Source organism: Bubalus bubalis, chromosome 22, assembly GCF_019923935.1.
Source record: "Bubalus bubalis isolate 160015118507 breed Murrah chromosome 22, NDDB_SH_1, whole genome shotgun sequence".
Classification (NCBI taxonomy): domain Eukaryota; kingdom Metazoa; phylum Chordata; class Mammalia; order Artiodactyla; family Bovidae; genus Bubalus; species Bubalus bubalis.
Genome location: NC_059178.1, coordinates 28,882,527 through 28,899,891, shown reverse-complemented (window position 1 = coordinate 28,899,891; position 17,365 = coordinate 28,882,527). Strand labels below are relative to the sequence as shown.

At 41.3% G+C, this 17,365-nt stretch overlaps 1 protein-coding gene across 13 annotated transcripts in view; it reads left to right on the top strand.

Moving 5' to 3' along the window:
* The window catches only part of TMEM241 (transmembrane protein 241), a 123,513-nt gene that overhangs the window by 21,003 nt on the left and 85,145 nt on the right, over positions 1-17,365 (top strand). For all 13 annotated transcript variants that reach the window (XM_025273115.3, XM_025273114.3, XM_025273118.3 and 10 more), the window contains exon 5: positions 12,353-12,434. In XM_025273115.3, the coding sequence (XP_025128900.2) occupies positions 12,353-12,434 (82 nt within the window). The remainder of the gene's footprint in view (positions 1-12,352; positions 12,435-17,365) is intronic.

Sequence of the window (17,365 nt, the reverse complement as noted above, 5' to 3'; positions counted from 1 at the left end):
AACTCTTTCTTGCTGTATCTTTACATGGTGGTGGTGTGTGTAGGAAACAGAGAGAGAGAGATGGATGAAGCAGAGAGAATAGAGGAGGCATGCTCTCATGTCTCTTCTTACAGGGGCACTAATTCCATCTTGAGGGCCACACCCTGATGATCTGATTACCTCCCAAGGACCCTGTCTCCTTCCATCACACTAAGGGTTAGAATTTCAACATGTGAATTTTGGGAGGACATTAACATGCAGTTCATAGCAGAGAATAAATAGGTATAGGTCCTTGGAAGGCAATTATATAACCAGTTGCAAACTTTAATAGATGTATCTTTGAACAGCAATTCCACTTCAGGAAATGCATTCTGAATATTGTGAACATCATGAATATGAGAGGAGAATATAGTCAAGGATAATTACTGCATTAGAATAGTAAAAACCTAGGCTGAACTTATATGTTCAGCCGTAGCATGGGATATGCTTGTGTGCTCAGTCCCTCAGCTGTGTCTGACTCTTTGCAACTCTATGGACTGTAGCCCACCAGCGTAGGATATAATTATTAATGAGTTGGGGATGACCTTTTTGACATGGGAAGGTGTTAAGCAGGTTATAAAACAACCTGTATAGTTAGATCCAATTTTTGTTGAAGTGTTTGTATATGTGCGTATGGGTACTGTTTGGAAAGAGATGAAACAAGGTATTAACAGTGGTTGTCTTTGGGTAGTAATTATAATTGTAATTATAATGTTTTTCTTGATAATCTGTGTTTTCAAAATTTTCTAACATGGAAGGCACCATTTTTTAATAAGAAAAAGAGATTAAATTATCATAGGAAACAAAATAACTGCCTCTATTCCAAGTTTCTAAGTTCTTGTCTATTGAAGAAAAACATGTTTGTTTTTTAATGCAGTTTTTTGTTGTTATGGTTGTAGGTTCCAACATGATTGTTGTAAATGTTTATTGAATTTGAAATTGTTACAGCTCCTCCATTGGGGCCATTTTAGAGAGGCAGATGACAGGATATAGGAATTTTTCGCTTTCATCCCTGTCCTTGGAAACTGAGTAGCTGTAAGCACCAACAATTCTGTTCAGCGCAAAGTTTCTGAAGGGCTTGAGAAAAACAGAGGAAGAAATGTGAATTAGGGTCATGACTGCAGTTTCCTGATGTATCTTGTTGCTTTGTACCTAACTAGCAAGAGCAGGGAAAACTTTTTTTTTAAGTTACAAAAATAATTCATGGCGATGCATTCAGCAAATATTTGAGCATCTGTTGTATAAGCCAGATATTGTTTTAGATGTATGGGATAAACAAGGAACAGAACAAACAAAAACTCTTGCTATGTTCTAATGGAGGTAGACAGGCAAGAAACAAATGTAAACGGATGATGTGATAGGTGTAGAGAAAAATGGAGCTGGATAAGTGGATAGTGTGTATGTGTGTGTGCCTGAGTGTGGGCCAGTGGTGGGGTGATGGTTGTTATTTTGTATGGCATGGGTAAGAAGGATTCAGGAATAAGATGACTTTTGAGTAGAGATCTGAGTACCTGAAAGAGGGAACCATGCAGGTATCTGGAGGGTGAGAGCTACAGGCTGAAGAATATTTGATGGTCAACAGTGAGGTCAATGCAGTTTTATTCCACTTGTCAGTGGAAACATCATCATAGATATCTTTAAGTACTTCATCAACAGCAATAGTAAATAATAAAGTACATAGCCTCCAGAAAAATAGCAATTTAGATTCCCTCATGGCTTAGATGGTAAAGAATCCGCCTGCAATGTAGGAGACCCGGGTTCAATCCCTGGGTTGGGAAGATCCCCTGGAGAAGAAAATGGCAACCCACTCCAGTATTACTGCCTGGAGAATCCATCCCATGGACAGAGGAGCCTGGGAGGTTACAGTCCGTGGGAGTGCAAAGAGTTGGACACGACTGAGCAACTAACACACACACACGTATCCCACAGAAGTATATGAAGGCATTCATTTTATGACCCCCTATATTACATATCGTTTTTTAAATATAAATTTATTTATTTTAATTGGAGGCTAATTACTTTACAATATTGTATTGGTTTTGTCATACCTTGACATGAATCTGCCATAGGTGTACATGTGTTCCCCATCCTGAGCCCCCCTCCCACCTCCCTCCCCATTACATATCATTTTTTAAAAACTGCTAGTTTCTTGGGCAAAACTTGGTATATCATTATTTTTCAAAAGATTGGCTTAGGTTTTTTAATTATTTATTTATTTATTTTTAGCTCTGCCGGGTCTTTGTGGCTACGCTTGGGCTTTCTCTAGTTGCAAAGAGCAGAGGCTCCTCTAGTTGCAGAGCACAGGCTCTAACTAGGCAGGCTTCACTAATTGCCGCACGTAGTCTCAGCAGTCGCGGCGGCACCTGGGCTTAGTTGCTCCCTAAGAACCAGGGATCAAACCCACGTCCCCTGCATTGGCAAGCGGATTCCTGCCCACTGTATCACCAGGAAAGTCCAGGATATCATTGTTTTATTTTAAAATTCTTGTAGTATAATGGATGTTGAATAATTTTTCGTATGTTTATTGGCCATTTGTATTTCTTGTGTGTATGTGGGTATGAGAGAGAGACACACGCAGAAACAAGAGAGAGAAAATCACCTTTTTTGTCATTTGACTATTTTTCTTTTTTCTTTTGGGGAGTTGGTTTTTCTGTCATTGATTTATAAACACTCATCCTACATCAAGCATATTCAACTCCAACCGGTTTTATGTGTTGCCTGTATTTTTCCTGGTTTGTTAATCATCTTTGCATTTTCTTCATGATATTTTTGGCCATTTTATATAGGCAGATCTCTCAATCTTTCCTAGTGGCGTCTGTCCTTGAAGTTAGGTATGAAAACCCAGAAGCAGAACATTTATTGAATATTGTTTTTTAACGTGCCATGCATTGCCCTGAGTGCTGCTTATTCATTCTCTTAGCTAATCATCTCAGTAGCCTTCTGAGCATTATTATCCCTATTTTATAAATGAAAAAAGTGAGCTTTCACTGCAAACTAGCTTTAGAGTTGGAGTAAAAACCAGCTAGCTTTAGAGTTGGAATATAGACTTGCTAAGTAGGAAGGTTTGCCTGACCATAATCTTTCTATTACATACAACCCCCTGCTCTGTATTTGTGCATCCTTCCTGCCCCCACCCCTAGATGACCTCTATGACCCCTGGATAGCCCCTGTCCTAGATGCCCCGACCTAGAAGACAGGGCACAGCCCACCCAGAAATGTGAGTGCAATCTGTCCATCTTTTAGAGCTGTTGGTTAAAGTTAGCTGACTGCTGGAACAGTCCTTGGAAGTGAAGAGAGTTAATCATAATTTCCAAGATTTGGGCAACCATGTGACCATATCAGATTATAGTCTCCAGTGCCCAGAACTAGATACGATTTCCATCACTTACTGCTATATCTTCTGAGAAAAGAATCCTCAGTTTTAGCTGGGCTAACTAGGGTGTCAAAATTATAGTTTCCTTTCTCCCTGAAGAAAGGCTTTTAAAGAACTGCTGCAAGAGATGACAAAAACACTAAGAAGCACCACCCTTGCAGCTCACATCCTCACCTTGTCTACACACTGCCTGGAAGATCATGGAAGGTTCAGTTGTCCTGAATTTTATCTGCCTCAGTAGCTGTTGAAAGGTCTGACCCCTCCATATTGTGAGACCCCACTCACAGTTGTGAAAACTCTGGAAGCCAGAGATCCAAATTAGAATTCCCGAAGCAGCCTGTGTATATTTTTTTCTGGTTGAAGTCCTTTCTATTTAAAAAATAAAAAAAGTCTTTATTGAATTTCTTACAATATTGTTTCTGTGGTACGTTTTTTGGATTTTTGCCAACAAGGCATGTAGGATCTTAGCTCCCCAACCAGGAGTCTAATTGGCACCCCCTGCATTGGATGGCGAAGTCTTAACCACATGACCACCAGGGAAGTCCCCTTTCTTTTTTTTTTAACAACAAAAAGAAACATGGTTTATTGAGAGAAAAAAATTCTACTCTAGTAGTAAGATATGGAGGAAAATTTAGTCAGACCTTATGCCATGCTCCATACTTACAGTACTTACAGAGATAGAATTTTTTTTTTTTGGCTTAAAAATAACACAAATTTATTATCTTACACTTCTGGAGTCTGAAAGTCTAAGATGGCTTCACTTGGGATGACAAGTTTCTGGCTGTAAAGACTTTGCTACAATTGAGAGATTTTTCCCTCATTTTTTGTGTTTCAAAACTTTGCAGTACAGCCTTAACTTTCCAGAGGTCCCAGTTGCTTTTCAGAATCTGCTAACAATTTTTATGCAGAAAAAAATGTTTATTTGTACATGTCTTCTAATTTTGCCTAAACTTTCTCTTTTTTAAAAAAGTACACATTTTAAAAACGTTGGTGATATTTTCTCTTTTTTTCTTTTTTAATTTTTTTCCATTTCATTTATTTTTTTTAATATAAATTTATTTATTTTAATTGGAGGCTAATTGTATTGGTTTTGCCATATGTCAACATGAATCCGCCACGGGTGTACATGTGTTCCCCATCCTGAATCCCCCTCCCACCTCCCTCCCCATACCATCCCTCTGGGTCATCCCAGTGCACCAGCCCCAAGCATCCTGTATCATACATCGAACCTGGACTGGCGATTCATTTCACATATGATATTATACATGTTTCAATGCCATTCTCCCAAATTATCCCACCCTTGCCCTCTCCCACAGAGTCCAAAAGATTGTTCTATACATCTGCATCTCTTTTGCTGTCTTGCATACAGAGTTATCATTATCATCTTTCTAAATTCTATATATATGCATTAGTATACTATATTGGTGTTTTTCTTTCTGGCTTACTTCACTCTGTATAATAGGCTCCAGTTTCATCCACCTCATTAGAACCGATTCAAATGTATTCTTTTTAATGGCTGAGTAATACTCCATTGTGTATATATACCACAGCTTTCTTATCCATTTGTCTGCTGATGGACATCTAGCTTTCTTCCATGTCCTGGCTATTATAAACAGTGCTGCGATGAACATTGGGGTACACGTGTTTCTTTCAATTCTGGTTTCCTCAGGGTGTATGCCCAGCAGTGGGATTGCTGGGTCGTATAGCATTCAATTTCTAGTTTTTTCAGGAATCTCCACACTGTTCTCCATAGTGGCTGTACTAGTTTGCATTCCCACCAACAGTGTAAGAGGGTTCCCTTTTCTCCACACCCTCTCCAGCATTTATTGCTTGTAGACTTTTGGATCGCAGCCATTCTGACTGGCGTAAAATGGTACCTCATTGTGGTTTTGATTTGCATTTCTCTGATAATGAGTGATGTTGAGCATCTTTTCATGTGTTTGTTAGCCATCTTTATGTCTTCTTTGAGAAATGTCTGTTTAGTTCTTTGGCCCATTTTTTGATTGGGTCATTTATTTTTCTGGAATTGAACTGCAGGAGTTGCTTGTATATTTTTGAGATTAATTATTTGTCAGTAGCTTCATTTGCTATTATTTTCTCCCATTCTGAAGGCTGTCTTTTCACCTTGCTTATAGTTTCCTTTGTTGTGCAGAAGCTTTTCATTTTAATTAGGTCCCATTTGTTTATTTTTTGCTTTTATTTCCAATATTCTGGGAGGTGGGTCATAGAGGATCCTGCTGTGATGTATGTCAGAGAGTGTTTTGCCTATGTTCTCCTCTAGGAGTTTTATAGTTTCTGGTCTTACATTTAGATCTTTAATCCATTTTGAGTTTGTTTTTGTGTATGGTGTTAGAAAGTGTTCTAGTTTCATTCTTTTACAAGTGGTTGATCATTTTTCCCAGCACCGCTTGTTAAAGAGATTGTCTTTTCTCCATTGTATATTCTTGCCTCCTTTGTCAAAGATAAGGTGTCCATAGGTGCATGGATTTATCTCTAGGCTTTCTATTTTGTTCCATTGATCTATATTTCTGTCTTTGTGCCAGTACCATACTGTCTTGATGACTGTGGCTTTGTAGTAGAGCCTGAAGTCAGGCAGGTTGATTCCTCCAGTTCCATTCTTCTTTCTCAGGATTGCTTTGACTATTCGAGGTTTTTTGTATTTCCATACAAATTGTGAAATTATTTGTTCTAGCTCTGTGAAAAATACCGTTGGTAGCTTGATAGGGATTGCATTGAATCTATAGATTGCTTTGGGTAGTATACTCATTTCACTATCTTGATTCTTCCGATCCATGAACACAGTATATTTCTCCATCTATTAGTGTCCAAAATCACTGCAGATGGTGACTGCGGCCATGAAATTAAAAGACGCTTACTCCTTGGAAGAAAAGTTATGACCAACCTAGATAGCATATTGAAAAACAGAAACATTAACTTTGCCAACAAAGGTCCGTCTAGTCAAGGCTATGGTTTTTCCAGTGGTCATGTATGGATGTGAGAGTTGGACTGTGAAGAAAGCTGAGCACCGAAGAATTGATGCTTTTGAGCTGTGGTGTTGGAGAAGACTCTTGAGAGTCCCTTGGACTGCAAGGAGACCCAACCAGTCCATTGTGAAGGAGATCAGCCCTGGGTGTTTTTGGAACGAATGATGCTAAAGCTGAAACTCCAGTACTTTGGCCACCTCATGCGAAGAGTTGACTCATTGGAAAAGACTCTGATGCTGAGAGGGATTGGAGTCAGGGGGAGAAGGGGATGACAGAGGATGAGATGGCTGAATGGCATCACCGACTCAATGGACATGAGTCTGAGTGAACTCCGGGAGTTGATGATGGACAGGGAGGCCTGGCGTGCTGCAATTCATGGGGTGGCAAAGAGTTGGACACGACTGAGCGACTGAACTGAACTGATTAGTGTCCTCTTTGATTTCTTTCACCAGTGTTTTATAGTTTTCTATATATAGGTCTTTTGTTTCTTTAGGTAGATATATTCCTAAGTATTTTATTCTTTTCATTGCAATGGTGAATAGAATTGTTTCCTTAGTTTCTCTTTCTGTTTTCTCATTATTAGTGTAGAGGAATGCAAGGGATTTCTGTGTGTTGATTTTATATCCTGCAACTTGACTATATTCATTGATTAGCTCTAGTAATTTTCTGGTGGAGTCTTTAGGGTTTTCTATGTAGAGGATCATGTCATCTACAAACAGTGAGAGTTTTACTTCTTCTTTTCCAATTTGGATTCCTTTTATTTATTTTTCTGCTCTGATTGCTGTAGCCAAAACTTCCAAAACTATGTTGAATAGTAGTGGTGAAAGTGGGCACCCTTGTCTTGTTCCTGACTTTAGGGGAAATGCTTTCAATTTTTCACCATTGAGGATAATGTTTGCTGTGGGTTTGTCATATATAGCTTTTATTATATTGAGGTATGTTCCTTCTATTCCTGCTTTTTGGAGGGTTTTTATCATAAATGGATGTTGAATTTTGTCAAAGGCTTTCTCTGCATCTATTGAGATAATCATATGGCTTTTATTTTTCAATTTGTTAACGTGGTGTATTACATTGATTGATTTGTGGATATTGAAGAATCCTTGCATCCCTGGGATAAAGACCACTTGGTCATGATGTATGATCTTTTTAATGTGTTGTTGGATTTTGATTGCTAGAATTTTGTTAAGGATTTTTGCATCTATGTTCATCAATGATATTGGCCTGTAGTTTTCTTTTTTTGTGGCATCTTTGTCAGGTTTTGGTATTAGGGTGATGGTGGCCTCAAAGAATGAGTTTGGATGTTTACCTTCCTCTGCAATTTTCTGGAGGAGTTTGGGTAGGATAGGTGTTAGCTCTTCTCTAAATTTTTGGTAGAATTCAGCTGCGAAGCTGTCTGGACCTGGACTTTTGTTTGCTGGAAGATTTCTGATTACAGTTTCAATTTCCGTGCTTGTGATGGGTCTGTTAAGATTTTCTATTTCTTCCTGGTTCAGTTTTGGAAAGTTGTACTTTTCTAAGAATTTTTCCATTTCCTCCAAGTTGTCCATTTTATTGGCATATAATTGCTGATAGTAGTCTCTTATGATCTTTGTATTTCTGTGTTGTCTGTTGTCATCTCTCCATTTTCATTTCTAATTTTATTGATTTGATTTTTCTCCCTTTGTTTCTTGATGAGTGTGGGTAATGGTTTGTCAATTTTGTTTATCCTCTCAAAGAACCAGCTTTTGGCTTTGTTGATTTTTGCTATGGTCTCTTTTGTTTCTTTTGCATTATTTCTGCCCTAATTTTTAAGGTTTCTTTCCTTCTACTAACCCCGGGGTTCTTCATTTCTTCCTTTCCTAGTTGCTTTAGGTGTAGAGTTAGGTTATAACTTTTGACTTTTTTCTTGTTTCTTGAGGTATGCCTGTATTGCTATGAACCTTCCCCTTAGCACTGCTTTTACGCTGTTCCACAGGTTTGGGGTTGTTGTGTTTTCATTTTCATTCATTTCTCTGCATATTTTGATTTCTTATTTGATTTCTTCTGTGATTTGTTGGTTATTCAGCAGCATGTTGTTCAGCCTCCATATATTGGAATTTTTAATAGTTTTTCTCCTGTAATTGAGATCTAATCTTACTGCATTGTGGTCAGAAAAGATGCTTGGAATTATTTCAATTTTTTTGAATTTACCAAGGCTAGATTTATAGCCTAGGATGTGATCTATCCTGGAGAAAGTTCCGTGTGCGCTTGAGAAAAAGGTGAAATTCATTGTTTTGGGGTGAAATGTCTTATAGATATCAATTAGGTCTAACTGGTCTATTGTATCATTTAAAGTTTGTGTTTCCTTGTTAATTTTCTGTTTAGTTGATCTATCCATAGGTGTGAGTAGGGTATTAAAGTCTCCCACTATTATTGTGTTATTGTTCATTTCCCCTTTCATACTTGTTAGCATTTGTCTTACATATTGTGGTGCTCCTATGTTGGGTGCATATATATTTATAATTGTTATATCTTCTTCTGGGATTGATCCTTTGATCATTATATAGTGTCCTTCTTTGTCTCTTTTCACAGCCTTTGTTTTAAAGTGTATTTTATCTGATATGAGTATTGCTACTCCTGCTTTTGGTCTCTATTTGCGTGGAATATCTTTTTCCAGCCCTTCACTTTCAGTCTGTATGTGTCCCCTGTTTTGAGGTGGGTCTCTTGTAGACAACATATATAGGGGTCTTGTTTTTGTATCCATTCAGCCAGTCTTTGTCTTTGGTTGGGGCATTCATCCCATTTACATTTAAGGTAATTATTGATAAGTATGATCCTGCTGCCATTTACTTTATTGTTTTGGGTTCGAGTTTATACACCCTTTTTGTGTTTCCTGTCTAGAGAAGATCCTTTAGCATTTGTTGGAGAGGTGGTTTGGTGGTGCTGAATTCTCTCAGCTTTTGCTTGTCTGTAAAGCTTTTGATTTCTCCTTAATATTTGAATGAGATCCTTGCTGGGTACAGTTATCTGGGCTGTAGGTTATTTTCTTTCATCACTTTAAGTATGTCCTGCCATTCCCTCCTGGCCTGAAGAGTTTCTTTGAAAGATCAGCTGTTACCCTTACGGGAATCCCCTTGTGTGTTATTTGTTGTTTTTCCCTTGCTGCTTTTAATATTTATTCCTTGTGTTAGATCTTTGTTAATTTGATTAATATGTGTCTTGGGGTGTTTCGCCTTGGGTTTATCCTGTTTGGGACTCTCTGGGTTTCTTGGACTTGGGTGATTATTTCCTTCCCCATTTTAGGGAAGTTTTCAGCTATTATCTCCTCAAGTATTTTCTCATGGTCTTTCTTTTTGTCTTCTTCTTCTGGGACTCCTATGATTTGAATGTTGGGGCGTTTAACATTGTCCCAGAGGTCTCTGAGATTGTCCTCATTTCTTTTAATTTGTTTTTCTTTTTTCCTCTCTGATTCATTTATTTCTACCATTCTATCTTCTACCTCACTAATCCTATCTTCTTCCTCCTTTATTCTACTATTTGTTCCCTCCAGAGTGTTTTTGATATCATTTATTACATTATTCATTATATATTGACTCTTTTTTATTTCTTCTGGGTCCTTGTTAAACCTTTCTTGCATCTTCTCAATCCTTGTCTCCATGCTATTTATCTATGATTCCATTTTGTTTTCAAGATTTTGGATCATTTTCACTATCATTATTCGGAATTCTCTATCAGGTAGATTCCCTATCTCTTCCTCTTTTGTTTGGTTTGATGGACATTTATCCTGTTCCTTTACCTGCTGGGTATTCCTCTGTCTCTTCATCTTGTTTATATTGCTGTGTTTGGGGTGGCCTTTCTGTATTCTGGCAGTTTGTGGAGTTCTCTTTATTGTGGAGTTTCCTTGCTGTGGGTGGGGTGGTGTGGGTGACTTATCAAGGTTTCCTGGTTAGGGAAGCTTGTGTCAGTGTTCTGGTGGGTGGAGCTGGATTTCTTCTCTCTGGAGTGCAGTGAGGTGTCCAGTAATGAGTTATGAGATGTCAGTGGGTTTGGAGTGACTTTGGTCAGCCTGTATATTGAAGCTCAAGGTTATGTCCTATGTTGATGTAGAATTTGCATGGTATGTCTTGCTCTGGAACTTGTTGGCCCTTGGGTGGTGTTTGGTTTCAATGTAGGCATGGAGGTGTTAGATGAGCTCCTGTTGATTAATGTTCCCTGGAGTCAGGAGTTCTCTGGTGTTCTCAGGATTTGGACTTAACCCTCCTGCTTCTGGTTTTCAGTCTTATTTTTACAGTAGCCTCAAGACTTCTCCATCTATACAGCACCATTGATAAAACATCTCCTTTCGAAGACAATGGGCTGCTTTTCTGGGTGCCTGATATCCTCTGCCGGCATTCAGAAGTTGTTTTGTAGAATTTTCTCAGCATTCAATTCCTCCACCATCTTAGGACCCGTCCTATTCCTCCACCATCTTAGGACCACCTCCCTAAAAATGTTGGTGGTATTTTCAAGCTGAACAGTCAATACTGTTTTGTTTTTGTTTATTTATTTTGGCCACACCGCACAGCATGTAGGATCATAATTCCTCAACCAGGGTTTGAACCCACGTCCCCTGCACTGAAAGGCAGACTCCCAACTGATGGACCGCCAGGGAAGTCCCTATTGTGCAGATTTAAAAAATGATAACAGCATAGAAAATATTTAGCACAGGGCCTGGTTTGTAGGAAGGCTCAAACAATGTCAGCAGTGATGCTGGTAATATTAACTCTGCTGTGAGCACCTTGTCAGTTGCTATGAGTTTTGGCTGAATGAATGTGTACAGAAGGTAGGGTTTGAAGGCCTTATTTGAGACTAAAAGCATTTTCATGCTGCATTCTCTGGGAGGTTGTGTAAAAAGCAGGTCTGATGATAGAGTCCCTGCTCATGTTAATCCAATTAACAAAGACCATTTCTTGAACAGGCACCATCTGAGGAGAGCAGTTCATTGAGTTACTTGGGATTATTATGTTATATCCTGCAGGAATGCTTTCATTAATTCATATTTATTATTAGAATGAGTCTGGGAACTTGCATTAGCAAACTGAATGCGTTTGTAACTAATGGGGAAAGCAAGTTGCACCCTCAGTGATGTGTGCTCTATGTAAAGCCTGGGATTTTGCTTTTCTTGAGGAGAGCAAGACCTTCAGCTGAGTTGAAAAAGCAGTTCTTGGTGTGGCCACAATGTAACTGAAGAAATGTGCCCTTGAGAAGTCCTTAGAGATTTCTTGAACTGGCATCCCAGGTTAACTGTTGAGGCTCAGCACATGGCCACCCAGCTCAAGTTCAAGCACTCGTTTCAATTCCACCCTTTAACACTGTGGCTCCTTTCGTGGTTCGATGGAGCCGTTTGGTACCTTGGTAGGTGTGTGTGTGCTTAGTAGCTCAGTCGTGTCTGACTCTTTGTGACCCCATAGACTGTAGCCTGCCAGGCTTCTCTGTCCATGGGATTTTTCAGGCAAGAATACTGCAGTGGATTGCCATTTTCTTCCTCCAGGGGATCTTCCCAACCCAGGGATTGAACTTGCATCTCTTATGTGTCCTGCATCACAGGCTCATTCTTTACCTACTGAGCCATCAGGGAAGCCCTTTGCTAGATAAATAGCTTTTAAAAAAATTTAAAAGGAATTTGGTATGGGTTCAAAGCATCTGACTACTTAAATTTCAAAGAATAATGTTCCCTGGTCTTTAAAAAAAAATCAGGTCTGTTCTGTCTCCCAACCTGCAGGAAGCCTTTTTCTATCTCCAGCTTCTCTGTGGCTGATTGTGGGGCCAGTAACACCACATCATTGGCTGAGTGATGGGCCGTAGGCAGAATGCTTTGGTCAGCCTCCATCCTGCTTGATGATACAGACCGTGTCAGGCTTCACCAGTCACCTGGGGATGCTTAGACAAAACACGTGCTGTATTTGGTGTATGGGAGGGTCATATCTTCCAGGGAGGTCTTTTGGACAGAAATATGATGGCCTCTTTCCCTCTTTTCCAGATCTGATGTTTTGACGTGGCTTCCTGCTTCGGTGCTATTTGTGGGTATCATCTATGCCGGTTCCAGAGCGCTGTCCAGACTGGTAAGTGTGAGAGGCTTTGAGGGGGACAGTCCTTTTCTCATCTTCCTCTTTGCCTTTTAACTGGTTGCACCTCGGATCAATAGTGGATAGAGAATCAGCTTTAATGATGGTACAGCTAGATTGGAGAACTAGTCTTGGGGCTGAGGCCAATGTGGAGCCTTTTACCCCCTCTTCCTGACTTGAAGGGAACCATGTAACAGGGAAGGGACTTCCCTATAGCTCAGATGGTAAAGAATCTGCCTGCAATGCAGGAGACCTGGGTTCGATCCCAGAGTCAGGAAGATCCCCTCGAGAAGGAAATGGCAACCCACACCAGTATTCCCTCCTGGGAGATCCCATGGACAGAGGAGCCTGGCGGGCTACAGTCCATGGGATCATAGCCAGACACTACTGAGGGACCAACACATATACACACATGTAACAGGGAAGACAGACTTGTGTCACAAAATAGAGAGACGCAGGTGGAGACCAGAAAGACAGAGTAGGGCTATTTGTGGAGCCTGCTCTGTGTGGATGCAGGCTGTCCTTGGGAGCAGGGAGGGTGGGCTCAGTCTGCTCCTTACTTCCAGGGACCGTGACCCTGCCCATCAGTCATGCCGCCTGAGCGCACTGGGCTTACTCGTGGGTGCACATGCCTGGCATGAAATTGATGCCCACGACACGTGGACCCTAGTGAAACAAGTGTTCCTTCTGTCCTCCCACCCAGCCCCAAGAATTGAGCTCCTCAAAGGAGGCTACTGTGAGGAACAGATTCCTTCCAGTTACATTATATAGTATGTGGAACTCCAGATATTTATTTTGCCACCAAAAGAGAGCCCACAAATATCACTATTGACCAGGGAGTCAAAATGTGGCTTAAAAATCAGGAATGGTATTAAGGCCTCTTCCCTTTTTAATCCCCTAATTGCTGTTTTTATCTATCAGAAAATGATTGTATTCTGATGTTGGAAAAATGCAAACTTTTCACACAACTTAGTTTTCTGTTTTAAATGCATACTTCTCCAACAGATTTATTTCTATAAAGGAATGGATTTTGAGGAGAAAAAAAATGGGGCAGAGAGGTATGGAATAGAAAATAAATACAGATGTAAGCTATTTTGCTAATTGCAGTATAACCGCAACAAACTAGTACAGAGAATGTTCTGGGCAAAACAACACAATAAAGGTTCAGAGGTCGAGGTGTTCCCCTAAGCAAGACTGAAGATTTCAGTCTCTGGTATTTGGAATTTAGGCTGCAGTCCTTGTTTTTGGATGGATCACTGGGTATGTGGCCCACTCCATGCTTTAAACCAGATTTGAACCAGAAAGTGGCCCCTTGGCCCAGGTAGAAGTCAATGAAGTGTTTGGTTTCATGTGTCACATAACAGGCAAAGTTCCTCCCCATGATGCTCTGCCAGGTGGGGTTGTACTTCTTGTCAGACTCCTTGATCTGGGCAGCAATGTCCTTCTCTGTATTATATTTCTCCAATGCCTGAGTAGCACACTCCGCTAAGTCCGATTGCATCTCCTCTGGCATATCAGCATTTAAAAAATGATTATTTTAAAAAAATATTTATTTATTTGGCTGTGCAGGGTCTTAGTTTCAGCATCTGGGATCTTTAGTTGCGGTATGTGAACTCTTAGGGCTTCCCTGGTGGTTCATTCAGTAAAGAATCTGCCTGCAATGCAGGAGACTTGAGTTCAGTTCCTGGGTCAGGAAGATCCCCTGGAGAAGAAAATGGTAACCTGCTCCAGTATTCTTGCCTGGAGAATCCCATGGACAGAGGAGCCTGTTGGGCTACACTCCATGGGGTTGCAAAAGCCAGACACCACTTATTAGCAACTAAATCACCATCATGCGAACCCTTAGGTTTGGCATGTGGAATCTAGCTCCCTGATCCTGGGCCTCTGCATTGGGAGCATGGAGTCTTAGCCACTGGACCACCAGGGAAGTCCGCATATTGGCATTTTTGATCATGGCCTTTTGGTCACACATGGTTACCAAGGAACGGTGTGTATGCTTAGTCGCTCAGTTGTGTCCAACTCTTTTCGACCCTGTGGATGAAGCCCACAAGGCTCCTCTGTCCATGGGGATTCTCCAGGCAAGAATACTGGAGTGGGTTGCAATGCGCTCCTCCAAGGGATCTTCCCAACCCAGGGATCGAACCTTGGGCTTCCCTCGTGGTTCAGCTGGTAAAGAATCTGTCTGCAATGCAGGAGACTTGGGTTTGATCGCTGGGTTGGGAAGATCCCATGGAGAAGGGAACAGCTGCCTACTCCAGTATTCTGGCCTGGAGAATTCCATGGACTGTATAGTCCATGGGGTCGCAAAGAGTTAGACATGACTAAGCGACTTTCACTTTCTTTACCATCTAAACCACCAGCCACCGGGTAAGCCCAAGAATACTGGAGTGGCTAGCCTATCCCTTCTCCAGGGCATCTTCCCAACTCAAGAATTGAACCAGAATCTCCTGCATTGCAGGCAGATTCTTTACCAGCTAAGCTACCAGGGAAGCCTGCCAGGGATCAGAGGGTTGGCCAACTGCTATGGTCTCCTGGGGGAGAGGCTGAAGAGGTTCAGACTTGTTGGGAGCAGTCATCACTACCTAAGCCATGATGCTTCTCCAAATAATTTAGGTTTTTTTTTTGGCCATGCTGCGTTGCATGTGGGATCTTAGTCCTCTCCCAGGAGTTAAATCTGCGCCCTCCTGTATTGGAAGCATGGAATCTTAACCACTAGACTGCCAGGGAAGTTCCAAAACAATATTGTTTTTTAATGTAAAGTTTATTGTTGTGCTGGCTCCTTAGAAGTCAGATATGAAAACGTGTTATGGTAGCTGTTCTCAAAAACAAACAAAATCTGCCTGTCTGGATAATGATAGTGTTGTTAGGACAACTCCGAGGTTGCAAAATAGTGGTTGAGAATTAGTACTGGTAATTTCTAAATGAAATCATCATTTTTCTTTCATGATTCATAAGCTTGAGTAAATGGGATGTTGTGTGTGGTGGGGGAGTGGGTGCTGATCATGGAACAGGGGCCGGGTTGGCTCACCGCTGCCTCTCTTGATGGGGTCGAGCTCCTCGGGTCTGTGGCCTCACTTTACGCCCTCTGGCCTGTAGGGGGAGCTGCTTCTCTAACCACAGAGTATAGGAGTTGATTGGGGGGAAAAAAATCTATAGTTGTACAAAAGCTTTTAAAATTTGTTGTAGGCTCTGGATAGTTATGGATGCAAGAATTTTGAAGTTTGAGTAAGTAAGGTGTTGTGTTAATAATGATAACGATTTTTTGATTGTACAGGGCTTTTTCATATGTTTCCGGAGGGATTTCCTTTGTATCTTTCTGTGTGGCTCTTCCAGTCTCCTGACAGGTGAGGCAGATGTTAATCACCTGACAGAGGAAGAAACTTAGGTGTGGGAAGTTACCAAGACTTTCTCCACCTAATGGGAAGCTCTTCTGACTCCCCACTTTCACCTTTTCTGATTTGTCTTTTTAGGGTCAATGTATGTGGATTTTCAAATGAGCCCAGAGTATAATAGTCTTGCACAGACTTGAGACTCTTATGATTGCAAGTGTTAGAAAGCTCACCAACTGGTCTAAGCAAAGGGGAAATCTCCTGGTTTACATTAATGAAAAGTCATCAGGTAGAAACTGCTTTAGGCATGGCTTGATTGAGAGATTTGAACTGTGGTGTTGGAGAAGACTCTTGAGAGTCTCTTGGACTGCAAGGAGATCCAACCAGTCCATCCTAAAGGAGATCAGTCCTGGGTGTTCATTGGAAGGACTGATGTTGAAGCTGAAATTCCAATACTTTGGCCGCCTGATGCGAAGAGCTGACTCATTGGAAAAGACCCTGATGCTGGGAAAGACTGAAGGCAGGAGAAGAAGGGGACGACAGAGGATGAGATGGTTGGATGGCATCACTGACTCAATGGACATGGGTTTGGGTGGACTCCAGAAGTTGGTGATGGACAGGGAGGCCTGGTGTGCTGCGGTTCATGGGGTCACAAAGAGTCAGACACAACTGAGCAACTGAACTGAACTGAACTGATTGAGAGATTCCAATGACCTACTCAGCATCCAGATGCTGTCTGTCTGTCAGTTCTGCTCTGTCTTTGCTTCATCTCACAGTTCAGCTTTCCCCTCATGAGTCTTGTGGTTCCAGGCTCACATCCTCACAACTTCAAGTCTGGTGGAACAAGACTGTCTTCCTTGCAGCTTCTGCATAATTTCCGGGATTCATTCTGATTGCATCAGTTAGGGCCACTGCCCATCCCAGGTCTAAAAACTAAAAACTAACCAAGATGGAGTTATGCTGATTGGTCGGCCCTGGATCATGTCTTCCCTGAACCATTCACTGTGACTGGAAAGACCGAGAACACTATTTGGCCAGCCCTGGTCACACAGGATCCCCACCCACACCCATAGACTGATAAGAATGAGGCACATCCTCAATATTGCGGTGTTTCATCAAAGAAGGAGATCAGGAGATGGGGTAGCCAATAAACCCTCAAAAGTCCATTGTAAATGTCAGTCTTGTACGTCTCAGGCACATGGAGAGCTCTCTAACCTGGAACAGTGCCTCTTGAAGGATAGTCCACAGGTGGTAACAGCCTGTGAGCTCTTGTTCAGTTCAGTTCAGTTCAGTTCAGTCGCTCAGTTGTGTCTGACTCTTTGCAACCCCATGGACTGCAGCACGCCAGGCCTCCCTGTCCATCACCAATTCCTGGAGTCTACCCAAACTCGTGTCTATCGAGTCAGTGATGCCATCCAACTATCTCATCCTCTGTCATCCCCTTCTCCTCCCGCCTTCAGTCTTTCCCAGCATCAGGATCTTTTCCAATGACTCAGTTCTTCACATCAGGTGGCCAAAGTATTGGAGTTTCAGCTTCAACATCAGTCCTTGCAGTGAACACTCAGGACTAATCTCCTCTAGGATGGACTGGTTGGATCT